General features: G+C 36.4%; 3 protein-coding genes and 1 non-coding gene across 6 annotated transcripts; 2 read left to right on the forward strand and 2 right to left on the reverse strand.

The window, feature by feature from the left end:
* Positions 1 to 1,908: 1,908 nt before the first annotated feature.
* On the reverse strand, positions 1,909 to 10,303 carry LOC104246142 (uncharacterized). 3 transcript variants are annotated; one of them, XR_011407008.1, is made up of 6 exons: positions 10,214 to 10,303; positions 8,465 to 8,597; positions 6,726 to 6,921; positions 6,120 to 6,139; positions 5,490 to 5,593; positions 1,909 to 2,177 (listed from the first exon to the last, which is right to left on the reverse strand). XR_011407008.1 is itself a non-coding variant. In XM_009801902.2 (5 exons), the coding sequence occupies exons 2-5, from the start codon at positions 8,578 to 8,580 to the stop codon at positions 5,563 to 5,565; spliced, it is 363 nt and encodes a 120-aa protein (XP_009800204.1). In that variant the 5' UTR covers positions 8,581 to 8,597; positions 10,214 to 10,303; the 3' UTR covers positions 5,201 to 5,562. The 3 variants fall into 3 exon arrangements, 1 of the variants encoding a protein (XP_009800204.1); XR_011407007.1 differs by lacking the exon at positions 1,909 to 2,177 and adding an exon at positions 5,066 to 5,199; XM_009801902.2 differs by lacking the exon at positions 1,909 to 2,177 and having other exon boundaries at positions 5,201 to 5,593.
* A 6,761-nt stretch (positions 10,304 to 17,064) lies between these two features.
* LOC138890556 (uncharacterized) lies at positions 17,065 to 17,670 on the forward strand. The gene has a single exon (XM_070173951.1). The coding sequence runs from the start codon at positions 17,065 to 17,067 to the stop codon at positions 17,668 to 17,670; it is 606 nt and encodes a 201-aa protein (XP_070030052.1).
* A 3,669-nt stretch (positions 17,671 to 21,339) lies between these two features.
* On the forward strand, positions 21,340 to 25,955 carry LOC138890557 (uncharacterized). Its single transcript, XM_070173952.1, has 10 exons — positions 21,340 to 21,407; positions 21,489 to 21,884; positions 21,983 to 22,079; positions 22,179 to 22,397; positions 22,757 to 23,114; positions 23,223 to 23,414; positions 23,565 to 23,839; positions 23,938 to 24,057; positions 25,390 to 25,424; positions 25,664 to 25,955. The coding sequence occupies exons 1-10, from the start codon at positions 21,340 to 21,342 to the stop codon at positions 25,953 to 25,955; spliced, it is 2,052 nt and encodes a 683-aa protein (XP_070030053.1).
* On the reverse strand, positions 21,805 to 21,911 carry LOC138890951 (small nucleolar RNA R71). Its single transcript, XR_011407313.1, has one exon. It is a non-coding gene; the product is annotated as a small nucleolar RNA R71 (small nucleolar RNA).
* Positions 25,956 to 26,171: the final 216 nt, after the last annotated feature.

A 26,171-nucleotide genomic window follows, 5' to 3' on the forward strand; every position in this document is an offset into this window, starting at 1 on the left:
CGCAACAGTGATATAAATGGATCAGGTTGCACGCTGCAACAGTGTTAAATGATAGGGATCGGGTTGCGCGCCGCAATAGTGTTTTTTGGTTTTGTTGTAAATCTTGAATTGTTCTCTCATATTTCTCTTAAGTTTCTGCTGGATTCGATATTTCCCCTGTAGCATGTACCCCTCCCATGTTAATTATTTATTCTTGTTTATTTTCCGTTGTATATTATATTACTGCACAGGTTTATCTAGAGTCTGGTCCTAGCCTCGTCACTACCTCGTCGGGGTTAGGCTAGGCACTTACCAGCACATGGGGTCGGTTGTGCTGATGCTACACTCTGTACTATGTGCAGATTTTGGAGCAGCTTTTGGATAGTAGCACTTGGGGAGCCTGCCTTCGGTCCAGCCAGAGATCCCGAGGTAGTCCTGCAGGCATCCGCAGGCCCGACGTTCTCTTCTACTTTATTATGTACTCTGTTTTCATTAGATTTCGAGATAGATTGTATTTCTTTCAGACATTTATTGTAGTGTAATCTTAGTCCGTTCGTGATATTGTGACACCGGATTCCGACTAGAGATGTGTGTTGTCATTATCATACTGGTCTTGGTTATTATATTAGATTAAGTCTTCCGGTTGATTTCATTTATCGTTAATATCTAAATGTTGGATACCTATTAATTCAGGTTGTTAAAAAGGGTTAAAAATGAAAGAGTTAGAAATTTTCTGTGGCTTGTCTAGTTTCTTCGAGTAGGCGCCATTACGACTCCCGAGGGTGAAAAATTCGGGTCGTGACACTTTTCTGTATTCTATTTAATGAATTTGTGGTACTAAGAATTTTTCTTAACATGGGAGAATACTTACTTATATAAGTATAATAGTTATCGGTGTACGACCTGACATTGAAGATTTTATGTTTGACATGTATATAAAAAATTGGGTTTGACAGTACATTAAAATAGAGTAAAGAAATGGTGCTTGAATGTTTTAGCGAGAAGGCATTTATGATGAAAGGTTTTATATTTGTGCTTTAAATGATTGATATATTTAATTTTACATGCATATATATGAATTTTCTGATCGCTTCTATCTTCTTTAAACTTACACAAGAGATATATTTTGTATATTTACTATTTATTTTTTATGACTGTGCGAGTGCGGATAAATTCACTAGTCATTCTATAAATACAGGCCAAGAATCATCAATTTTTTCATCCTCATTTGGTTTATCTATATTATAGTAATATGGAGAAGATAAAATTGTTCAAGCGCCAATAGAACCGGAAGCGTCCCTTCTTTCAAAGAGATGACACATTTCATTTGATGGTCAGAGATAAATTATAATAGAGATGTCTCTTATGTTATTCATAATAAGTGAAAGTATTAACATAATTTCATAAAGTCATTCGGTCTGAATGCTACATGAAAAACATAAGTCATATGGCGGAACGAGAAGACACAGAATGTAGTCTTGATGGCAGATTTCTGTAGAGAAGATAATGCCAGTGTTCATGAATAAGCTCAACTTCACTATTTGAATAATATCCTCGATAAAATATTAAAATTATAAGTCATGATTTACTGCTGGAATTGATTTATCTTTTTTCTTTTTTCATTAATTTCCCCCCTTTTTTCTATTTCTAAATTATTGCATCCCACTCATGTCCGTTTCACGCCACTCTTTTTATCCGTTTCAAACTGAAAAGTTTCTTCACATTAAATTTTAATAAAAGCTCTTAAATAACCTGTAAGTGGATGGTTAATTTTTCTTTCTCCATGTAAAGTCTATACATATTCCTAAGTATGCACCCCGGTCATCATTCTATAAATACAGGCCAAGAATCATCATTTTTTTCATCCTCATTTGGTTTATCCATATTATAGTAATATGGAGAAGACAAAATTGTTCAAGCACCAATAGAACCAGAAGCGTCCCTTCTTTCAAAGAGAGGAGGACACATTTCATTTGATAGTCAGAGGAAAGTTAAAATAGAGATGTCTCCTACTTTATCCATAATATGAGAAAATATCAACATAATTTCATAGAGTCATTCGGTCTGAATGCTACATGAAAACATAAGCCAGATGGCAGAACGGAAACACCCGGGATGTAGTCTTGATGGCAGATTTTTGTAGAGAAGATAATGTCATCGTTCCTGAATAAGCCCAACTCCACTGTTTGAATAGTATCCTTGATAAAATATTAAAATTAAGTTATGAGTTACTGCTGGATTTTTCAACAATGCAGTTGAGACATCTCACTAATATTTAGATATCTGAGAAGACAACAATTTTACTTGGCATGTTTATTAAAAATAGATGTTCACTTTTACTTGGCACTTTACGCATATTAAGAGAAGATAACAAATTTTTTCATGTTTTATCCATAGTGTTTATTATTCATTTCAAATCATTTTTTCAAATCCAATAAAATATGCATCAATTAATATGGGTATCATGGTAAATTATACACTTTATTTATTATATCTTAAGGGGCGTGAAAAGTCAAAAGGTGCCAAGTAAAAGTGATCGGAGGGAGTATTTTTCAACTTTTTCAAAAGATAAAGTTAATTAAAATGCAAAATTGAAAAATAACATGGTAAACACTAAAAACACATATTTGAATGCTAAAAATTAGATTTAATAAGAGAGGGACAAAATTAGGTGTATATTTCCATTTACATATCAATCCATAATGTCATTTACACCGATAACGGAAACAATAATACTCCATAATAAGTATGCAGAAATATAACAATCAAGTAGCCATAAATACCTAGCTTCTGGATCAAAGCTAAGACGGGCTGTTTGATTAGCTCATTGTAAAGTTTTAGCCATATGAAATGTAACGATCAAGTAGCTATATGACAACGATTTTTATTTTAAAAACTAAAATGTATATATTAAACGCTCAAACGTATATTTTGTCAAGTTTATTTTTGCTCAGGTTATATGCGTTGTTAATGTCCAACTTTAAATATAACAAAAGGTTTGGTTGTAATGTCTAGGATTTGATTTATAAAAATTTAATAGCGATAACAATACTCCAAATTTATTTAAACCAAGAAAAAAAAATTCTATATCATTAATTATATCAAACAACTATACTATAATATCAAATTAATTAGGTTTACTCGCTCTGAATCTTTATAATTTGACTACTTTTATAATAAAAATTATGGTATAGTCCATCTTAGTACTAACACAGACTCACAAACTAGCCGTTACAAAGTCAAGATGCATGAAGTCATCCATAGCCTGAGGACCCCCCCCCCCCCCCCAATCCCCTGGTTCACGTATTAGAATCACCTATAGAGTGATTTTTGTATATGAAAATGAAAATCAACTAATGATTATTTTGTTAGCTCTAGGAACACAATGCCATCTTCCATTCTTAACACACCTTAATATTCATACGCCTATATAGGGGCATTTGCATCTATACCCGTTTTTTGTGTCACGTTTTAACTTTTGTCTGCTTTGCAAAAAAAATTACAAGCGTACCCGCTTTTTCGCATAACTTCAGCATATGGGGCTGAAGTAGCAAAGACAATTACGCAAAACTTCAGCATTTTAGTAGACGGGCCTGAAGTAACAAGTGTGCTGAACCAAGTGTGCTGAAGTTTTTGTTTTGTAACTGGCAAATTTCAGCTCTAGAGCTGAAGTTTTTGTTTTTGTAATTGGCGAACTTCAGCTCTAGAGCTGAAGTTTTTGTTTTGTAACTGTCAAACTTCAACTCTAGAGCTGAAGCTATTTAGTTAACCTAGATACTAATAACTCCTTTGATTATCCTTCGTGTTGATGAGTACTGTCTTCTTCGGATTATGATGATTTCGTAGCAACAATTTTCTTGTGATATCAAATTGACTCGTCTGTATTATTTATTGCTCTTAATTAAGCCCCAAGTCTGCATAATAATCAGAGTTTGGAAAAACGACATATACTACTCTAATAGAGAAACGGACGAAGCACAAAATTTACACCATTATATGCTATTTCTAAACCATTTAGAAGGATATCCAATTGTAATGGATCCAATATATTTTCTGCTTAGCTAAGATTGTACCGTATATGATTTGAGAGAGTTGCAAAAGAGGAGAAAAAAGGGGGCTAAAGTTATTTAAAAATGGGTACAAGTTAAAATAATTTTAAAAAATGGGTATAAGTTAAATAGGGACGACCAAATAGGGCGCCCGTGCAATTTTTACGTCTATGTACCCCCGGGCCATGGTATAACCTGCATTAATATGTTCGTATAATATTTTACTTGTATTCTTGAACCTTGCTTCACTTGTGAGGGCCTCATGTGGCTTCATATGAATTAAATTGCATTCTAAGGATGTATTTGGTAAGAAGGAAAAATTATTCTCCTAAAAGATTTTTTTGAAAAATAAGTGATTTTCTTACTTATTTTCTTTTATTTGATTTGGTGGCAGAAAGTATCTTTTAGAAAATTTATAATTTAGGCAAACACTACAAGACAAATGGATAAGGACAAGAAAGAATGGTATGTCCGGGTGACAATGCCGAAGTTAGGGGCAAGAGGTGGGAGTTAAGTGTGGGGGGGGGGTGAGGTTGAGGTAAGGTGGAGGGTAAGGAATGTTGAAAAAGAGTTATGAAAATATTTTTCTTTCTTTTGGTAGGAAAATTATTTTCCGCAATTGGAGGAAAAAATAAGTTAATGGATACCAACCAAAAATAGATAAATTGAAAAACATTTTCTCCATACAAAGTGTTATTAGTCGTCTATTGATGCAGGGCTTTACCTGCTAGTTTTACTATACCAGCCATCTATTTCATATTTCGTATTCTGTATTTCATATCTCTTATATTGTTGTTATTTTATTATGCATTTTTATGGTACTAATATATCGGCTCATGTTGCTTTTTTTGAGCCGAGGGTCTCCTGGAAACAGTCTCTCTACCCTTCGGGTAGGGGTAAGATCTGCGTACATATTACCCTCCCCAGACCCCACTTGTGGGATTATACTGGGTCGTCGTTGTCGTTGTAAAATACACCCTAAAGCTCGATTTTAGCGTGAACTAATTGTAGAAATTCACAAGGCCACACTCCGTAGCTGCATCTCAATTCAATCATGCATTAAGAAATTGCAATTCTTTTTGTACAATACAGAAACTAAATGGCATCGAACAAACCAGATGACTGCTGAATCCAATCAAAACCTGTATTTTCTATCTTTCGAGAAGCCAATCTGTAGTAAAAAGTATAACCATAGTAGTGCTTATTAAAAACAATATAAGGCTCAATTGTTGAATCTGAACAATTAGATTTCACTAAGATTACCAGCTCTCTATATCATTCAATAGTGATATGGAATGTTCAACTGCTTATGCAATTACTCGAGCTTTTAAACTCTGAATATAAATTACCTAACCAAAAACTTTTCTCAAGATCAAATGTTCAACTACTCCCAACTCTAAAAACTTTCTTACAAGCTTAATAGAATGAAAATACCATGAGTGCAAAACTTTGAATACTCACCACTTTGAACTTGAAAATGTCTTAGCATCTTCTTGGGATAGCAAAGGTCTTCATCTCGCACGGGAAGGGATCCTCAGAATATATGCACGATGTCATATGCGAATCTTTTGCATGTCAAGGAATTACAGGAATGCATATACAATACAACACCATGCAGGGACAATATGGTAAAGATACATAGAAACCACACAAGAAATGCAATGAAAATATTGGCACCGCTACGGCGTCTCCTTTTTTTTTCAATTTGGTTGGTTAAGAAATAATTTTCTATGAAAAACAATTTGAGAGCACTATAAATGTTAACAAAATATCCAGTTATGTTTTTGTTTCCCACAATTCTTTCTCAACTAAATTTGTCCATGAGGCAAAGGTAAAAGACAGAATATGGTTATTTCCTAGGGCAGAGGAGGGGAGGTAGCAGATAACATGTTCCCAACTATAACCTGATAGCATCTGCATGGTCATCTCTACACCCTATCTTGTTACTTAGAGCAAAACTTGAGAATATTGGCAAAAGACATACATGTTGGGGCGGAGATGATAAGCCGAATACCTTCAAATAGTTTTATTAAGAGGGAATAAAATAATTCATAAATCTATTTGTTGAAAGACTACAACAGATTAGGATACGTCCAGAAGAGCACGAATGACTGCAAAGATCAGAAACGTCAAGTTAGTGTCAAATTAAGCATATGAAGCTAAATTTAAATTTCAAATTGTCATGCAAAGATAGCAAATTCCTCTCAGCAATCAAGCGGTGAAATTTTATGCTGGATACTACCTTAAAACAAAAAGGTACAACATAGGCTACCAAGATAGAAATCAATTCCATCTCCCCAAATAATTGACGAAGATATGTAAGAATACTGATAAGCATGATTCTAACCAATAAAATATCACTAAGATACAGATAATATGATCCAATAATTGGTTAACTGCAAGAAAAAATTTGAAGAAATAAAAGTTGAAAAGATTTGGGAAGTATTCATAACCGCGAAAATGAATGAGAAAAATTTCCAAAAGGGTAACAAGGGAGAAAAAATGAGGCGGGTAAAGTAAATTAATCAGGGCTTTTCAAAAAGATTATGATTTATAAAAGAAAGTGAATTTTACAATATTTTCTCCCGTAGGGGTGGTTGGGCAGGCAGCAGATGAATTGATTCTTAATCAAGTATTAGAACAAACGAAAATACACAAAGAAGACATCTTATTAGAAATATCGAATCAAGGACGTACCATAAGCCCGCCAAAAAATCCATCAAGCATGACTCTGTTCCAGCTGTCAAAGTAGGAGTGGATTGAAAACTTGGCCTTTGCTGTGAGTGCTACCGAAGTTATTACCATGACAAGGAAATAAAAGATAAAGCCTGTCAAGCTAGTAAGTCCCAGAATGCCGGCAATAACACCACCAATGATCGCCATGAATGTGCGGCTGAACAACATAATGCTCAATATAAATTGGAAATGTCCAATGACAGGGAAAAAGCATAATAGCTCAGACAGACAAAAAGAACCCAACTTTACTTGTTCATAAATGATCAACTGCCCGTCTCCATTCACATTTTCATTCTTCCTTCTGTTCCAATTGAATAATCAAGTATTGACATTTCTTGATAGACAATTGTAGCATAAAAGGTTGGTTTTGTTTTTCTTTTATATGATAAGTTTATGGAGCTTGGGATTGTTTTGTTGTAGAAGCAAAATAAGAAGCATAGTACCATGACTTCCATTAGCATTGGAAACCAGTATAAACTTTTAAATGATTCAAAAAACTACTTATCGATTATTGTAACTTACAAAGGTAAAATTCATTCATCAATACCATTATAATCTGCAATTCTTAGTGTTGGGTATTAGGTTGTTTCTTTGATGATTGAGGTACTTAGAAATTTAGTGAGGTAAAAGAACGGATATTTGAAGGACTATACGCATCTCCTCAAGCCATTATAGTAACACATGGAACTACAACAAGAGCAACAGATATTTCCTTTCTGCTTAGGTGCAAAGAGCTATAGTCTTGTGCACTGGAAAATAAGAACTCAAGGAACCCAACCCAAAGAGCCATAATACAGAAAAATCATTCCAACTATTGTTCAAAAGATGAAAAGAAGTTAGCACTGAGATCTTTAGATTATTCAAGATCTTGAAACGAAAACGTGGTTTATGGGCTGATTTCAAGAAATAGCGTATCTCAAGTTTTAGGATGACTACAATTCCTATTCTAATAAGGAAATCAAATAGCTGAAGACAAGAAAGTAAAATCCCTACTCTACAAGGAAAAGAAACTAAAATCCTACAAAAGGAAAAAGGCTTATTCTAAAAGGAAAACAATAAAGAAAGTCTAAACCTACCAATAAAAGGAAACAAGAAATCCTTTCTTGAAAAGAAACAATAAATCCTATTTTAAAAAGGAAAGAATCTTGGCTTTTTGAAATCAATCTTGAGCTTATTGGACTTCTTAAAAATAAGTCCAAATGTTTGAACTTGAACTCTAAAACATAATCTTGGCCAAAATTAACAAAATTTAACATAGATTCTTCATGTTCATCAATAAGTTCCAAAGCTTTGGTTTACTGGTAAAAGTGCAAAGCGTGATGTGTGGATTAGGCAGGCGTCACGTGTTCAAACCCAGTTGCAGAGGTAAAGGGGAGAAGGGTAAAGGGGGAGGTCTATTATCCACCGAGTTTCGAATCGTACGCCACTGGACCTCGAGGATTTCTTGATTATGAGAAAAAGAATAGAAATAATGCCTCGGTGAAGGATTTAATTCCAACACAAATGCATATAATTTCAACCAGTAGTCCAGTTGTTCTAACATCAATCTCACATGATTGAGGACGTAACTCACACCAACATAGTATGTATTAACGTACGTCCAGCTTAGCTAATTACAACTATTTGAAATCTTCAAGAAACAGTAAAACCATAAAAGACTATAAAACATTGCACTGAACCTAAAGATAGTGTCAACCAACCTGTATAAAATAACTTTCATGTTGTTTTGCATATTCTCAGCATTGAAAGTTGGCAAATCATCCATAACACTGCTGGATTTTTCTGAAGACCCATTTGAGTTATCATGCCCTGACATCACGGCCTTCTGCAATTCTACAAAAAAATGCCAAAAACAATAAAACTACGAAACTTGGATACAGAACAAGAATAGAACTCTCTTATTACTCGAACCAGTGATAGCTAAAAGTGCAAAAAAGCAATAAAGACCATGGGGTTTGAAGTGAAAAGCGAGAGGAAAAGCCACACTTCTTTGTAAGTGAAGCACACAATTTAAGGGAAATTAAAAAAAATGAACATCGGTAAATTAGTACACCAAAATTGCAATTAAACTATAAATTTCAGCTTGTAATATATAATAATGCCGATATTAACCAACTCCTCAAAGATAAGATTCAAATAAATGATTGATTCTCGTTAGAATCACTTAGTGCACTATTGTTTGAAGCACAAACTTCCCTAAAATGCATGGCTTCACCGAGGAACCACTAAACCCTCGCCTCATCACCTTAAGTGACGGAGCAATGGCTTTTGTTAACATTGTTGGTTACCCACTATCTCAATTTCAAGGAGGACCAAATCAATCAACATAAGTTAAGAATTTACCAAAAAATTCCTAGAAACGCTAAAAGAAGACGACTTTCTTCCATGAATGTCACATCCAACTCAATTCAAACTATCTCAATTAATATGGTTCTATGAACACAACTTAAGTATTCACCAAAAAGATTTCCATAAATGCATAAAGATTCAGAGTTTCTCGTGCGGATTAATTCAACCAGCAGAATTCACCAAGGAAAAAATCATATGGGATGCATAACGGTTTAGACTCTTCAATTCAAACTATGATTCATTCAATCAGCACAACCTAAGAATTTACCAAAACTTTATCCTACAAAAGATTCAGACTTCTTCAGTGCATCTCACGCCTAGTCCAAATCAAATTATCTCAGATTTGAATGATTGATTCATTCATTCATTCAACAATACTTTAAGAATTTGCCAAAAAGATTCAAACTTTTATTAATGGATTTCGCACAAAGTTAAATTCAAAATTTCCCAACTTAGATTTGTATACACAATTGGCTAATTTCGGTAGAAAAGTTAAATTCAAAATTTCCCAACTCAATTGACTAATTTCGGTAGAATGAATTATAAGAAGTGAAATTTTTTAAATTCTTGAGTATTTACACGGTTGAACTTCAAGATCAGAGAAGTTGAGAAGTCATTATCAAGCAAAAAGGGAAAAGAGAAGGAGATAAGCAATCGTACAAAGATATGAAAGCTTAACTGAGGTAAAGCTGAGTAGAGATGGGGATTAAAGTCTTTCTTCTCGCACAATTCACATTTTTGGTCAGGGTGCACTTAAATCTGCCGTCCTGATAAATCTTACTCTGTTTTGATGACGGTAGGTCAAGGAGACGCTAGGGGTGTAGGCTGTGTGTGTAGACCTTATTCTTACTAAAATATTTAACGAAACTAAACAACAATATTAAATTAAAAGTAATGAATAACGGGTTATAGGGTTCAGATTTCTCTATTCTCCAGAGACAAAAAACTTATTCAGAGATCCACATAAAATTAAAATCATATCTTAGAATCAAGGTCAAGAAGACAGATCTTAGATATACTGTGTCCCTTTATCTTTAATCGATTTTGTAAACGGTTAAATAGATCTGGAAAAAATAGGAAAAACATAGAAATTTTGTTACCTCGTTAAAGCAAGAGAAAATTGTAATTACAGCGAAGCTGAAGCTGAAGCGGAAGCGGAGATACAGAGGCTGAACCAAAACATCTTTTCCTGACGCTATCGTCAGTGTTATAAGCAGCAGGAGCAGGGGCATGTTTCGTTTTTACCAAAATAACCTTCTAGCGTTTTTAGTATGTCACGTGTCCTAACTTATTTAGTTGTAACCTGCCAGTTTTAAAGTTAAGATTCTCCGTATTAGATTTCTAGCCCGTTTCGCCAAGTTGCAAAAATTAGTTTATTTTGAAAAGTATTTTTTTTTTCAAAAGTGTTTTTCTCAAAAGTACTTTTGGTGAGAAGCAGTTTATGTTTGGCTAATTAATTTGAAAAACACTTTTGAGTAACAATTAGTGTTTGATCAAGCTTAAAAAAACTTCTTCTAAGTATATTTTTCTCAAAAGTCCTTCTCAAAAAAGTGCTTTTGGAGAGAAGCTACTTTTTTCTGCTTCTCCAAAACTGCTTCTGCTTCTCTTCAAAAGTATTTTTTTTCCTTCCAAAAGCTTGACCAAACACCTCAATTTTTGGCCAAAAGCACTTTTGACCAAAAAAAGCACTTTTGGCCAAAAAGAAGCTTGGTCAAACAGGCTATTGATATATATTGTTTACTGTAGTTGTTTACAATAACTAGTTTGACAATAGAAGATATTGAACTTGAGTAATATATCATATAAATAATAACATAACACTTTTTTTTTAGAAAATTCCTAGGGAAACCGCAGCTGCTATGCTCCGGATGTGTACTAAATAACCTGCTTACGGTGCAATTGTATACGGTTAAAATCAGGGAAGCCCAATTTTAAGACTCCGATGGTGTTTCCAAGCCCGACCTCGATAGGATCGAAGCACAGCCCGAGGCTCATCCTCGAAGCACTCGCATCAGCAGTGCATATCAAAGAACCCCCATGACGCACCTCGAGGCAACATGTAAGTCGATGACCGTTATGAAAGGGCGGAAGGCACGTGATGAGGACTGACAAATTCTGCAAAGAATATTACAAATTCATATTGAGTCGTTATACAACTGTACCAGTAGCATTCCCGTATCATGATTAGACATGTACTATACATAGATCCTCTCTCCCCCTATATAAAGGGGACCCTGGTCATCTTGTAGAGGGGATTTAGATTATTACACAACATATTGAATATAATACAACATTCTCTGCTCTTAGCTAACACTATTGTTCTTCACATTTATAGCTTATTCTTTCATTGTTCATTTATTGCTCATCATTAACCCCAAAAAGCCATCTTTAAGGCCTTTATTATCATTGATTCTTCATCAATTGTTTGTTACCCTTAGCCTCATCTAGACCTCGAGGCCCTCCTCCAGCTAGCTCGAGGCCCAGCCTTGTAACCTTATTGGTTTGAATTTCTTATTTTCATAACTCACACTTAGCATATGTTGCCTAACAACTAGTGTTATGATAAATCACGTATTTTTAGAACCACAAAATCAAATATAATTGTAGTTACCATTTTCAAAGTAAACAGTTTGGCGGCCACCGTGGGGCTAAGAATAATAGTGATTGTTTTGGTGCTAGTTTCTGAAAACACCAGTTATTCTTCACACTTTTTCTTGTCCAAGGATCGTTGATTTCAGGTCAAAATGTCTAACTCGGCAAATGCACACGAAAACAACGATATTGGGCTTCATGGAAAGAACGGGCCAGAAGAACCTCAGCAAATCATTCACATGATCGTTGGAGAAACTGTCACGACCCCGGTTCGCCCTCCGTGAACCATCGTGACGGAACCTAGTCTCTACGACTAGGTAAGGCTAAAATGTGGAAAATAAACCAAATTTGCGGAAGAAAATAATTTAAAACAGAAATAGAATAATAAAACAGCGTTTAAAAGTGTCGCCCGGCATACACAATATTAACTCTTAAAACCAATATATTTTTCCAAAATTCGGAAACCCATGAAACCACAAGTCTTGGAATGTCTATCAGTGTCTAACTCCAGAATATCTAACAAGGAAAAGAAATACAGAAGGGCTAATACAATAGGGAGAGTAGAAAGGGAATCTTCGGTCTGCGGACGCGGCAGATATACCTCGAAGTCTCTGGAACAGTCGTCTCACCTCAAGGGTGATAGGACTGAGTCGAAGTACCTGGATCTGCACATGAAAAACATGCGTAGAAAGGACATAAGTACACCACAGCGGTACTTAATAAGTGTCAAGCCTAACCTCGATCGGGTAGTGACAGGGAAGGTCAGGGCTCTACTGAGGTTAAATAAGATATAAGGTTTAACAGTGTGAAATAAACGGTGTAAATAAATACAACAGTAAAATAACACAGGATATGAAGGATAACAACAACTATTATAAAGGCCAAGTAAACACATAAAGAAATACAGCTCAGTACCAAAAATAACAACCGGGGATCTCCTAGGATACCGTCTGTAGTCCCATTTATACATATCCAATGGATCTCCCAGGATTCCATCCCATAGTCCAACTCATAGTGCGCGGGGATCTACCGGAATCCCGTTCCATAGTCCCAAATATAAATACCCAGTACTAGGGAAATATACCGGGTGTAGTCCCGTAGTTCCATAAGTGTGCAGGGAGATCTACCGGAATTCCATATCCGTAGTCCCAAATAAACAGACAAGGGGGAGCTACCGGAATCCCACATCCGTAGTCCCAAATGTAAATACACAACAGCATCAGGAAAATATTCACCAAATGTCAATTTCATATTAAGGCAAACAAGTAATTCTAGCCTAGCATGCTGCAAAGAATTCAGGTAAAGCAGTTTGAGCAAATAAGGCAATTAAATCACTTAGACATGCTTTCCTAAGCTAACAACAGGCTTTAAGTGCAAGTAATATAAACAGGAAAAGAAACATACTAGTAATTACTTAATGAAAATTGGATTTTAGACAATCAGCACAAGTACGCACTCGTCACCTCACGTACAAGGCATTTTAATTAACAGTAATACCAAATCCTAAGGGGAAGGTCCCCCACACAAGGTTAGGTAAGCTACTTACCTCGAACCGGCTCAAAATCAACTCGAAACCACGTTCTTGCCACGGGTACTCGACTCCAAATGACCCAAATATATTCAATTCAATTGCATAATGTAAATAACACTTCAAGTAATTGATTCTACAATTAAATTCTAAACTAATACGCAAAATTAGGTAAAATGACCAAAATGCCCCTCGGGCCCACGTCTCGGAATTGGGTAAAATTTATATTTTCAGAATTCACATACTCTCACGAGTTCATGCATACCAAAATTATCCAAATCTAAGGTCAAATTCCCAATCAAAATTCGAATTCTAGGTCTAAGAACTTTTCCCCAATTTTCATCTACAATCCGAAATTAAATGATGAAACTAACTATAGATTGATGGAATATAACTAGAAAGGGTTAAAGAATTGTTACCCAATGATTTCCTCTTCAATTTCCTCCCAAAATCGCCCTCTCCCAAGCTCCAATTTGATTTTTTTTCCAAGTTTTGAACCAAACCCTTGAAATTTCATATTTCTGCCCAGCGATTACCGCATCTGCAGTCAAGGGAGCGCACCTGCGATACCGCACCTGCAAAAGAATGCATCACAGGTGCGAAAAGTCACTTAATGGGCTGGGTCCGCATCTGCGGTCGCTTGGCCGCATCTGCGGCACCGCATCTGCAAAAACCCAGCCGCACCTGCAGATCCTGGAGCTTGGGCCAAATCTCGCTCATGCGGCCACATAGTCTCTTCTGCAGCTCCGCACCTACGGTCCCACACTTGCAGGTGCGGTTATGACAGGTTCAGCAATTCCAAATTCTTCCTAAGTCCAATTCCACTTCCGTTAAGCACCCGAAACTCACCCGAGACCCCGGGACCTCAACCAAATATACCAACCAGTCCTAAAACATCAAACGAACTTATTCTAACCTCGAATCACATCAAACAATGCTAAAACCACAAATCACTCTTCAATCCAAGCCTAAGGATTTCCAAAACTTCCAAATTATGCTTTCGATCAAAAAGTCTATCAAACCTCGTCCGAATGACCTAAAATTTTGCACACACGTCACATTAAACCCTACGGAGCTACTCCAACTTCTAGAATTTTATTCTGACCCTCGGATCAAAATCTCACTATCGAACCGGAAACTTCAAAAATTTGACTTTCGGCATTTCAAGCCTAAATTAGCTACGGACCTCCAAAACACAATCCAATCATGCCCCTAAGCCCGAAATCACTTAACGGAGCTAACAGAATCGACGGAACTCCATTTCGAGGCCGTCTTCACACTGCTCTGACTACGGTCCAATTTCTAGAACTTAAACTCTCATTTAGGGACTAAGTGTCTCGAAACTCTCTGAAACTCAAAACCGAATATCCCAGCAAATCGAAATAGCAAAAATAAACGCAGGGAAAGCAGTTAATAGGAAATCAGGGTGTAAATTCTTAAAACGATTGGCCGGGTCATTACAGAAACAGACGTCCCACCTGGACCCGTGTTCAAATGGGCCAAAATGACCATCGCAATGGAAAAATAAACTCGGAGCTATGTACCCAGGGACGCTCTTATATTTAGAGAAGAAGATATCGCAACCTCGTCCCCGCCGCATAATTATGCACTGGTAATTTCTTTCCTTTGGAATAACGTTCAAATTAAACGTGTGCTCGTGGATCCAGGTAGCTCGGCCAACGTAATCAGGGTGAAGGTGGTGGAGCAGCTCAGGTTGCTCGATCAGGTCATATCCACCTCTCGAATGCTCAATGGATTCAACCTAGCAAGCGAGACAACAAGAGGAGAAATCATCCTCCAGTCAGCGTGTCCGGTACAGTTCACGACACCAAGTTTCATGTCATCAAAGGTGACATAAGGTACAACGCCTTACTTGGGAGACCATGGATACACAATATGGGGGCGGTACCATCAACTTTTCACCAGATGATGAAGTTCCCAACAAAAAATGGTATAAAAACAGTATATGGAGAACAATGTACAGCAAAGGAGATGTTCGTGATAAATGACATGGCACCAACATCGACTCACCCGGTCTGGGATGAGTCAGGGAACAGGCTGACCCACGAGGAACAGCTGGTCTGCGAGTATTCGAACAAAGGTGATGAAGAAGACTTCCTCACTCCTCGGACCTTCATTACCCCCGAGAAGTCGGATGCAACAAAATCAACGGTCGAAGAACTCGAGCAGGTCGTCTTGATCAAGCATCTTACGGATCGAAAGGTATACCTAGGGACGGGGCTAACCCCTCGAACTCAAAAAAAACTCATCCAGTTCCTTATTGACAACGTTGATTACTTTGTTTGGTCCCATTTAGACATAACAGGGATCTTTACGGAAATAACCACCCATCGACTAAGTGTCGATCCCAGGTTCAAACCAGTAAAGCAAAAAAGGAGGCCTCAATCCGAGGTAAAACACATGTTCATCAAAGACGAGGTAACAAAACTCCTCAAAATAGGATCAATTGGGGAGGTAAAATACCCCGAATGGTTGGCTAATGTAGTGGTGGTCCCCAAAAAAGGAAACAAATTAAGAATGTGCGTAGATTATAAAGACTTAAACAAAACATGCCCCAAAGACTCATTCCCATTGCCCAACATCGATCGCTTGATCGATGCCACGGCCGGCCACGAGATCCTCACTTTTCTCGATGCCTATTCTGGGTATAACCAAATTCAAATGAACCCAGATGACAGGGAAAAGACTTCGTTCACCACGAAGTATGGTACGTACTGTTACAACGTAATGCCCTTTGGGCTAAAAAATGTTGGGGCTACGTACCAACGCCTAGTTAATAAGATGTTCGAATATCAAATAGGCCAATCTATGGAAGTTTACATTGATGGCATGCTAGTTAAGTCCCTGCGCGTAGAGGACCATTTGACTCATTTGCAAGAAACATTCGATATCCTCAGAAGTTACAACATGAAGCTTAACCCCGAGAAGTGTGCCTTCGGAGTAGGATTGAGCAAATTTTTAGGATGCATGGTGTCAAATAGGGGGATCGAGATCAACCCCAACAAAATCAAGGCCATTAAAGAAATCACAGTGGTGAACAATATGAAGGCTGTGCAGCGGCTGATCGGGCGGATAGCGGATTTGGGCCGATTCATCTCATGATCGTCAGATTGGAGTCATCATTTCTTTCCTTGTTCAAAAAAAAACAACTTTGAGTGGACTCCGGAATGCCAACACGCTTTAGAGGAGTTAAAGCGATATCTCTCGAGCCCACCTTTGCTCTACACCCCAAAAGAAGATGAAAGGTTATACTTGTATTTGGTTGTATCCGAAGTAGAGGTAATTGGTGTGTTGGTTCGGGAAGAACAAGGTACGCAATTCCCTATTTATTACGTAAGTAAGACTCTAGGAGATGCTGAAACTAGGTATCCTCACTTAGAAAAATTAGCTTTTGCATTAATAAGTGCATCTCGGAAATTAAAACCTTATTTTCAATGCCACCGTATATGTGTTTTAACAACGTACCCTCTTCGAAACATCTTGCACAAGCCTGAATTATCAGGCAGATTTGCCAAATGGGCCATCGAGCTTGGGGGACATGATATCGAATATCAACCTCAGACGGCTATCAAGTCCCAAATTTTGGCGGATTTCATGGTTGACTTTATGCCTACCCTCGTGCCCAAGGTAGAAAAAGAAATCTTACTGGAAATAGGCACATCATCGGGGGTATGGAACCTATTCACCGATGGTGCCTTGAACGTAAAAGGGTTCAGGCTCGGCATCGTTCTAAAACCTCCTACAGGTGGCACGATTAGGCAATCTATAAAAACTCCGAAATTAACTAACAACGAGGTCGAGTATGAGGCTATGATTGCAGGTCTCGAGTTGGCCAAGAGCCTAGGAGCAGAAGTTGTTGAACCAAAATGCGACTCCCTCCTGGTAGTTTACCAAGTGAATGGGAGCTTAGAGGTTCGAGAAGACACGATGCAAAGATACTTAGACAAACTTCAGGTCATATTGCATCACTTCAAAGAATGGACTCTGGTCCACATTCCCCGAGATCAGAACAGCGAGGCCGATGCACTTGCAAACCTGGGGTCTTCCATTGAAGAATATGTCATACTCCCAAGGACTGTTGTTCAACTGTCCAAGTCGGTGATTGAAGAAGGACATGCCGAGATTAACTCGACAAGTCTAACATGGGATTGGAGGAATAAATACATTGACTATTTGAAAAACGGGAAGTTGCCAACAGATCCAAAGGAGTCGAGGGCCCTTCGAGCCAAAGTAGCTCGATTTTCACTCGATGAGAATGGAACGCTATATAGAAAGACCTTCGACAGACCTCTAGCAGTATGCTTGGGACCAGGGGACACCGATTATGTACTTCGAGAGATCCACGAAGGCACTTGTGGAAATCATTCTGGCGCCGATTCTTTGGTTCGAAAGATGATTAGGGTAGGCTATTATTAGGACAACATGGAGAAGGACACCAAGGAATTCGTTCGAAGATGTGACAAAAGCCAAAGGTTTGCACCGATGATCCACCAACCTAGTGAACAACTACATTCAGTCTTATCACCATGGCCATTCATAAAATAGGGGATGGACATCGTCGCCCCCCTACCAACAGCACCAGGTAGAGCTAGGTTTATTCTGTTTATGACTGATTATTTCTCGAAATGGATGGAAGCACAGGCCTTCGAAAATATAAGGGAAAAAGAAGTCATTGACTTCATCTGGGATCACATCATATGCCGATTCGGGATCCCCCTCCGAGATTGCATGCGATAATGGGAAGCAGTTCATAAGCAGCAAAGTGACAAAATTCCTCGAAAATCATAAGATCAAGAGAATCCTGTCAACGCCGTATCACCCATGTGCAAATAGACAGGCCGAGTCCACGAACAAGGCCATCATCCAAAACTTGAAGAAGATGTTAGAAAATGCGAAGGGAAAATGGAGAGAGGTGTTGCTCGAAGTATTGTGGGCATACCGAACAACTTCGAAGTCAAACACAGGAGAGACACTATTCTCTTTGGTATACGGTTCTGAGGCTCTGATACCGGTCAATATCGGAGAGCCAAGCGCCAAATTTCGGCATGCCACTGAGGATTCGAACAGCGAGGCCATGACTATTGCCCTCGAGCTACTAGACGAAAAGCGAGAGGTTACACTAGTCTGAATGGCCGCCCAAAAACAGAGGATCGAGAGATATTATAACAGGAGAACAAACCTCCGATACTTTGGAGCCGATGACTTAGTCCTAAGGAAAGTCATCCTCAACACTCGAAACCCAAACGAAGGGAAGCTAGGCCCGAGCCGGTGACTTCTCCCTTTTTTGCTTTATAACTCACACTAACTTTTTACAGGTGATCGATGAAAACGCCGAAGCACCCTTTAACTCGAAAACCTTGGGTTATAAAGCATGCATCGACTATTTTTCCCTTCGATCGAGTTTTATCCCAAATGGGTTTTACCGGGTAGATTTTTAATGAGGCAACATCTACATGCTACCCAAGGGGAACTCATCGAGTATTCGAGGCTTCTATTCAATCAACCCCAAATACTGGGGGGCATCGCCCCAGGAGGTCGCCTCTTTAAAGAACTCAAACTATGCCTAGGAGGACCTCAATATGAGAATGATGTAGTGCGCCAAACGGTCGAATGAACCGTGTCCATGTAGAACAATTGGGCCTCTGAAGGCAAAAAATATGTATGCATATACCAAGTAATTGAGGAAGCCCCCTTTTGCTTATCAAAACACTTTGTGCATCAACAAAATTCACTACTTTCTCATAAGACGGCTCAAGGGCCGAAAACTCTCAAACACTCGGGGAAAGGCTACGGTCGAACTAACGGGACTCGAAGATGATGGATATAAATTATTCTTATATTTTAATAAAAAAATATAATATTTTAGATATAAAACATGACCAATTTATATCCTATTCTCGTACTTTTCTAACAATTCTTGCAGGAAAAAGAATACATGGAAAAAGAGAAAAAGAAATAACCTACAGTTCAAGGACGAAGGATACATCCATGGCAATTTCATCTAAGACTACACAAAGTCAAGAGATATAAAAGTTATGGCAAATTCTCACCAAAATTTCATGACAAATTGCCATGTCAATTTCTCATCAAGGTCATATGATATATTGATATTATCTTGCAAATTCACACCAAGGTCTTGTAGAAATTTTCCTATAAATAGGCATATGTTTGTAGAAGAAAGAACATCCCACTTTGTATCCATATTCCTATTTAGTTTTTCTTAACTTCTAAAGAGAAAGAGAAGAGTAATCTTGGTCTCTTTCTCTAGTCTCTCTTTGTGGTAAAAATATTCTTAGTCTTTTGAAAGTATTCTTTAGCTTTTCTTACTTCATAATGGAATAATTTCTTTTTGTTGGGATAGTTGATGAAGCTTGATATAATTATAATACTATCTCAGTTTCAATACATTCTTGGCCTGAAATTCTATTTATATTTCATATTGTGATGGAATGATGATTTCTTAATCATTATTATCACATCTACATATTTTATATCTAAGTTATTCTTATATTAATTTTGTAATTCTCACAGAGCAAAATTAATATATAATAACTGATGAATAGAATATTATAGTGAAAGTAATTTTTAGTAAGATTATTATTTCAAGTCTGTAATCTTGATTTCCTCAGTTTTAATTCTCACGGAGGAATTGTTGAAGGCAAGATTATTAATTTTCTAGTAAAAATATTCTCACGAAGTTTTTACTACACTTGAGCACATAATACTAGAGCTAAAGTAATTTTTAGTAAGATTATTGTGTCAAGTCTGTAATCTTGCTTTCCTCAATTTTAATTCTCACAAAGAAATTGTTGAAGGCAGATTATTGATTTTCTAGTAAAAATATTCTCACAAAGTTTTTACTACGCTTGAGCACAATTCAGGCAAGATATTTCAGTTTAATCGTCATTAGTTTTAAATCAATTAATTGACATAACCTCATGGAGTGTTAATTATTTATTTATTTCTTAGTGTAAAAATATAATTGTATTAGCAATAAACAATTATTCTTTAGAGAAATAAGTATGAAACTGAGATTTTATTGTAATGATATATCAAGTGAATTCAACGATTCCCAACTCTTTTTAAATATAAACTTTTCAGAAGAAATTTGTCTTAATTTATAATTTCAAACACACCTTTCATCAATTTGATTCTCTCAAATAGTAGTCAAAATATTACAAGTTTGTAGCTTAGATTGTCCAATCTCTGTGGGACGATATCATAAACTATACTAGAATTTGACAGAGTACAAGCAGAAAATCCTATACACACAAGCTTTGTCAAATTTTTGGCGACGTTGCCGGGGATTGGCACACATCTACTTCAGATAAATATTTTATTACTAATTTGAGAATTTATTATTATTGTTAATTTTTCCTTCAAAATGTTATCTCCTACATACTACTATCATAATTGTTACTATTATTAGGAGCAATTCTATATAATATTGTAAAAAAGCATATAAAAAAAAATCCTTCATAGTTAGTACTTCAACCTACTTTATTTTATATTTTATTATTATTGTTAGTACTAACATCTATATAATAGTATAATATATAAGTTTTATGATTCACAATCTCATTTTTTTTATTTTGTCATTTTTAGTATATTTTATTTTTTTTATTATTATTATAATTGTAAGTACTTGTTTTTACTATTTTAATTCTAAAAGTATCCTTTGTACTTTTCTATATTACTATTATTATAACTATTAATTTACTATATTTTTATAAAATAATATTTTTGTTCAACTTTTTTTAAGTGATAGTACTTTAATCCTTTAGCATACTTGATTTATTATTGAATTTTTTTCATATAATATAATTAGTATTATATTATTTCTTTTGATGGTTAGTTACAATTTATTGTTTTAGTTAACTATAATATTACCGTACTATTTTTTTATTCATTTTTAAAACTTATCTATTACTATTGTAGGAACTGTCTTTATTTTACTTTAATTTTAAATAGTTTATGACCCACTATTCTACAAAAGAGTTGGCTAATTACGATCCTGAAATTGAAAAAACTTTGCGATTGTGCAGGAAATGACAAATATCGTCTCAAAACATAACTTGTAACAGAATGGAGCACCAATTAGAAGATGATAACAATCCACTACAAATTCCACCACCAGCTCATGTAGAGGAGCAGTTTGATGAAGTGACGCCAAGACCAGCAAATAGAATCCTAAGGGATTAAGCTAGACCTGATCGCTTTAATTGTGAATCTAGTGTCAGGAAACCTCCAGTAGCAGCCAATAACTTTGAAATCAGGACAGGCCTGATTCAAACAATTCAACAATCTTGCATTTTCACTGGTGATCTAAGTGAAGATACACATAGTCATTTAATTGACTTTTTAGAATTGGTTGAACCTGCAAAGTATAATGGAGTACCTCCTGAAGCAATTAAGTTAAGGCTATTTCCTTTTTCTTTAAAAGGAGAGGCCAAAACTTGGTTACGAAGTTTGCCGCAAGGGTCTATTACCACATGGGACCAAATGACTCAGAAATTTTTAAATAAATATTTTTCCCCTGCTAAAACAACAAAGTTAAGACAGGATATATCTAACTTCTTGCAGACTGACACTGAGTCAGTTTATCAAGCTTGGGAAAGATTGAAAACAATGTTAAGGAAATGTCCATATCATGACATTCTTGAACATATGCAGTTGTACATTTTTTATCATGGTTTGAAACCATCTTCTAGAAATGTAATAAAAGCAGTTGCAGGAGGTTCTATAATGGGAAAAACCACACAGAAGAAGAATTGCAATTGCTTAATGAAATTTCTGAAAATGCCATACAGTGGCCATCTGAGCATGTAATCATTAAGAAAGCCGCTACAATAAATCAAGTGGATCCTTTAAATACACTAACATAACAGATTGTTTCTTTGGCACAAAAATTTGAATCTTTTCAGGTAAATACACAACAACCAGGCCAGTCTGAGGCTTGTAACTTGTGTGGAGAAAACCATCTAAACCACGAATGTCAAGCAACCAATCAAAATGATGAACAGGTCAATGTCATCGGATACAAGCCATATCCTTTTGGAAGTTCATTAGCACAAAAACATCCAGGATTTAAATGGAGCAATGCAAATGGTGCTGAAAACTCTCAAAACTACCAAAAGCAACATGTACAGAGTCCACCCGGATATCAAAATCAAAATCGTGGACAACAAAATTTCAGGCCTTATCAGTAAGCAACTCCATATTAACAAAGGCCTTAACAAGGCCATCCAAGTCTTGATGACCTTTTGTACAAGTATATTAAGGTTACTGATGAAAAAATAGAAAGTCAAAATTCAGCTCTAAAAATCTTGAAATTCAGTTAAGCCAATTGGCAACTCTTGTGTCTGAAAAGATTCAAGGTCCTTTACCAAGCAATACAGAGAAAAATACAAAAGAACACCTTAAGGCCATTGCCTTACGGTCAGGTATGACTCTTGATGAACCCTATGCAAACAAACAAGAAAAGAATCAACCATAACAACAGGTAGTCAAGGGTGAGAATGTTAAGACACCATCTCAACCATCAGAAGAGAAAGAAGCCAAGAAAAAAGAAGAAGAAAATACTAAAAATTTGACTTCTTTCCTTGTTACAATTTCGTTCCCACAAAAGATGAAAAGAGAAAACCTGGATAATCAATTTGCAAAGTTTTTGGAGGTTTTAAAACAAATTCACATTAACATTCCTTTTACTAATGCTTTATTGCAAATGTCTTCATATGCCAAATTTTTGAAAGAAATTTTATTAAGCAAAAGGAAATTCGAAGAAGTTTCTGTGGTAATGCTTACTAAAAAATACAGTGCTATACTTCAAAATAATCTACCACAAAAACTTGGTGACCCAGGTAGTTTTACCATTCCATGTACTCTGGAAGGAGTATATATTGAAAAAGCACTTTGTGATTCTGGAGCTTCAATAAATTTGATGTCATTTTCTATTTTTTTAAAATTAGATCTTGGTGAAATGAAAGACATAGGTGTTTCACTTCAATTTGTTGATCCAAGTACTAAAAGACCAAAGGGAATAATTGAAAATGTGCTTGTAAGAGCAGATAAATTTATTTTTCCTGTAGATTTCATAGTACTTGAAATGAAGGAGTGTCCTGATAAAACAATTATTTTGGGTAGACCATTTCTTGCAACAGGCAGAGCAATCATAGATGTCCATCAAGGACAACTTATTTTAAGAGTTGATGAAAAAAGAGTTATTTTTTATATGCAAAAGATACTAAGATTCTCATAAGATGATACACCATCTTCATGCTTTTTAATTGACATGATTAATAATCTTATAGATGAATTCAAAGATGATCAATTAAATTCTAACTCAATGGAAAGATGTTTGGCCAAATCTGGAAGCACACGGGATGAAGATCCGACTATCAGAAATGATGCAAAATTATTGGAAAAAGATTATGAGGAAGGAGGCATGTCATTAGAAGAAGTTCAACCAAAAATTGAACTCAAAACTCTCCCTTGTCATTTGAAATATGTCTATCTTGAGCATGAGTTATTCCCTGTAATTATTTCATCTTCTTTAACTAGAGAACAAGAAGAAATATTGATTGAAGTATTAAAAGCACACAAAGGAGCCTTGGGATAGACTGTAGAAGATATCAAAGGGATTAATCCAGCAATTTGTATGCACAGAATCCTCATGGAGGATAGCTACAAACCGATAGTCCAACCCCAAAGGAGATTAAACCCAGCAATGCAGGAAGTGGTAAAAAGGAGATTGTAAAGCTTTTGGCGGCAAGTATTATTTACCCTATTTCAGACAGCCCTTGGGTAAGTCCTATTCAGGTAGAACCAAAAAAGGGAGGTATGACAGTGATAAAAAATAAAAATAATGAACTAATACCTACTAGGACCGTCACATGATGGAGAGTCTGCATAGATTATAGGCGTCTCAATGATGCCACTAGAAAAGATCACTTTCCTTTGCCATTTATTGATCAAATGTTAGAAAGAATTGCAGGATATGATTTTTATTTTTTTCTTGATGGTTGATATTGGGATATATAGACGATATTTACGCCTTAATTATACCATGCTTTATTGTTATTTTATAGGCGAAATGATAACAAAATGCTCTAATTGGTGTTCTTTTGCTTCGCAGGGACTAATCAAAGTTAGGAAGAACTATGGAGTATTTTGGAGTCAATAATGTAAAGAAAACGTCCAATCAAGAAGCACTCGAGCGGAAAAAAGCAAAAAGTGGACTGGGGTGGAATCCACCGCGACCACGGTGGACTGCGGTTGGACTGCGGTAGGCAACTAATGCGAGGCAGAATGTTTGGCCCTCACCGCGGTCGAGCCGCGGCCGCGGTGAACTGTGCAATTGCCCAGACTTTTGGGACCAAAGTGTAACTCGGGGAAAACTTGTTCCAAACCCTTATAAACTCAAGAAGCTCACCCAAGAGAGGATTAAGCTTATTTTTAGACTACTTTGGAGGCAAGAACAAGTGTGATAAGATCAACCAAACATTAGAATTTTTCTATCTCCTTTTATTTCTTGCAATTACACATTATGAAAAATTTTGTAGTTTTATCTTGCTTTGTTATGAATAGCTAAACATTTGATTTAGGGTTGATGGAACCAATTGTTGGATGAAGTTTTGGCTCAACTTTGTTATAATTGAGCCGGAGTTATTATATGATTGTTCAACTACGTTTTGTATGGTGATTAATTGAATGGGCCCTTGATTAATCATGTCTAATTGCCTTGTGTTGCTTGAGAGAGAATACTAGGTTAGATTGTTGTTGAACAACACCGCTTTTGGGTAATTGAAGAGATTCATTACTTGAACTTAAAAGTGGGGTTAGAGATAACGAAACTTTGGTGGGATAATTCAGAGTTGTGCACATTATCAGCTAGAGTAGTTGATCGAGAGATAAGTACGATAACCCATAGCTCATAATCCTCATAGAAATATTACGGCGAGATTATAGCAAAAGAGTTAAAGCTTAAACTAGCAATTGGGGAAATCAATACCCTAGACCTTTTTAGCATTAAATTATCTTTGTTTTAGCATCTTGTTATTTTTAATATCATTTGAAGTAGTTAAATAAAAACCCAATATTTGTTGATAAAAATCTTGCATCTGGAAATTGTTTGAGTTGATAATAGCATTGCAAAGAGTTGTAATAGAGAGGTTAGTTCCCTGAGGATTCGACTCCAGACTTAAAACCGGATTATATTTGCAATGACCGCTTTGTCTTTTAGAAGGCATAGTTGGGAGTGACCAAATTTTGGCGTCGTTGTCGGGAAACTAACGGTGTTATTTACAACTTAGAAGTAGTGCTGGAATTATTAGTTTAAACCAAATTTCTAAAGTGTTAAACAATTTTTTTTTCATTGAAATTCTCACATTTGAACTCTTGTGGGATTCAGGTGTATGCCTAGGAATTCTTCGAGGACTGGAGAACTGCTTGAAGGACTCTCAAACCCCGAGAAAACATTCAGGGCATTAAACCGTGCCAACAAAAAGAACAAACAATCCCAACAAACACACCAACTTGAAATCGACATGGGTGACGTGAATAACGTCGACAGAAATATTAGGGATGAGCCAGCTGACCTTAACGTCAGAGTGGTGGCACCTCTTGTGCCAGAAGCTGCACTTTATGATTGGGCACAACCAACAGCTGACAACCTGGCCACTGCCATTGTTGTGCCCCAATAAAAGCGGAGACATTCCAGATCACCAACAATATGTTGCATCTTCTGCAGAATAAGGGATTGTTCTTCGGGTAACACATTGAAGATCCTCAGCAACATTTGAAAAAAAATTCTGTCGATTTGTGTGACCCAAAGGCAGCCAAATGTGACCCCAGAAGCTATCAAGCTGTTATTGTTCCCATTCTCTGTGACTGGGGAAGCTCATACTTAGTTGGATTCG

The sequence above is a fragment of the Nicotiana sylvestris genome, chromosome 4 (genome assembly GCF_000393655.2).
Source record: "Nicotiana sylvestris chromosome 4, ASM39365v2, whole genome shotgun sequence".
Taxonomy (NCBI): domain Eukaryota; kingdom Viridiplantae; phylum Streptophyta; class Magnoliopsida; order Solanales; family Solanaceae; genus Nicotiana; species Nicotiana sylvestris.

Excerpts from the sequence above, each read along its gene's own strand:
- LOC104246142 (XM_009801902.2), bottom strand. The coding sequence starts at position 8,580 with ATGTCAGGGCATGATAACTCAAATGGGTCTTCAGAAAAATCCAGCAGT. Across the intron at positions 6,922-8,464 it reads ATGAAAGTTATTTTATACAG|CCGCACATTCATGGCGATCA; the intron begins GTTGGTTGACAC and ends TATGTTGTTCAG. Across the intron at positions 5,594-6,119 it reads TCATTCGTGCTCTTCTGGAC|ATTCGCATATGACATCGTGC; the intron begins GTATCCTAATCT and ends GACATGCAAAAG.
- LOC138890556 (XM_070173951.1), top strand. The coding sequence starts at position 17,065 with ATGATTGCAGGTCTCGAGTTGGCCAAGAGCCTAGGAGCAGAAGTTGTT.
- LOC138890557 (XM_070173952.1), top strand. The coding sequence starts at position 21,340 with ATGGAGCACCAATTAGAAGATGATAACAATCCACTACAAATTCCACCA. Across the intron at positions 21,885-21,982 it reads TGGGAAAGATTGAAAACAAT|TTGCAGGAGGTTCTATAATG; the intron begins GTTAAGGAAATG and ends TAATAAAAGCAG. Across the intron at positions 22,398-22,756 it reads AAAACTACCAAAAGCAACAT|GTAGTCAAGGGTGAGAATGT; the intron begins GTACAGAGTCCA and ends CCATAACAACAG.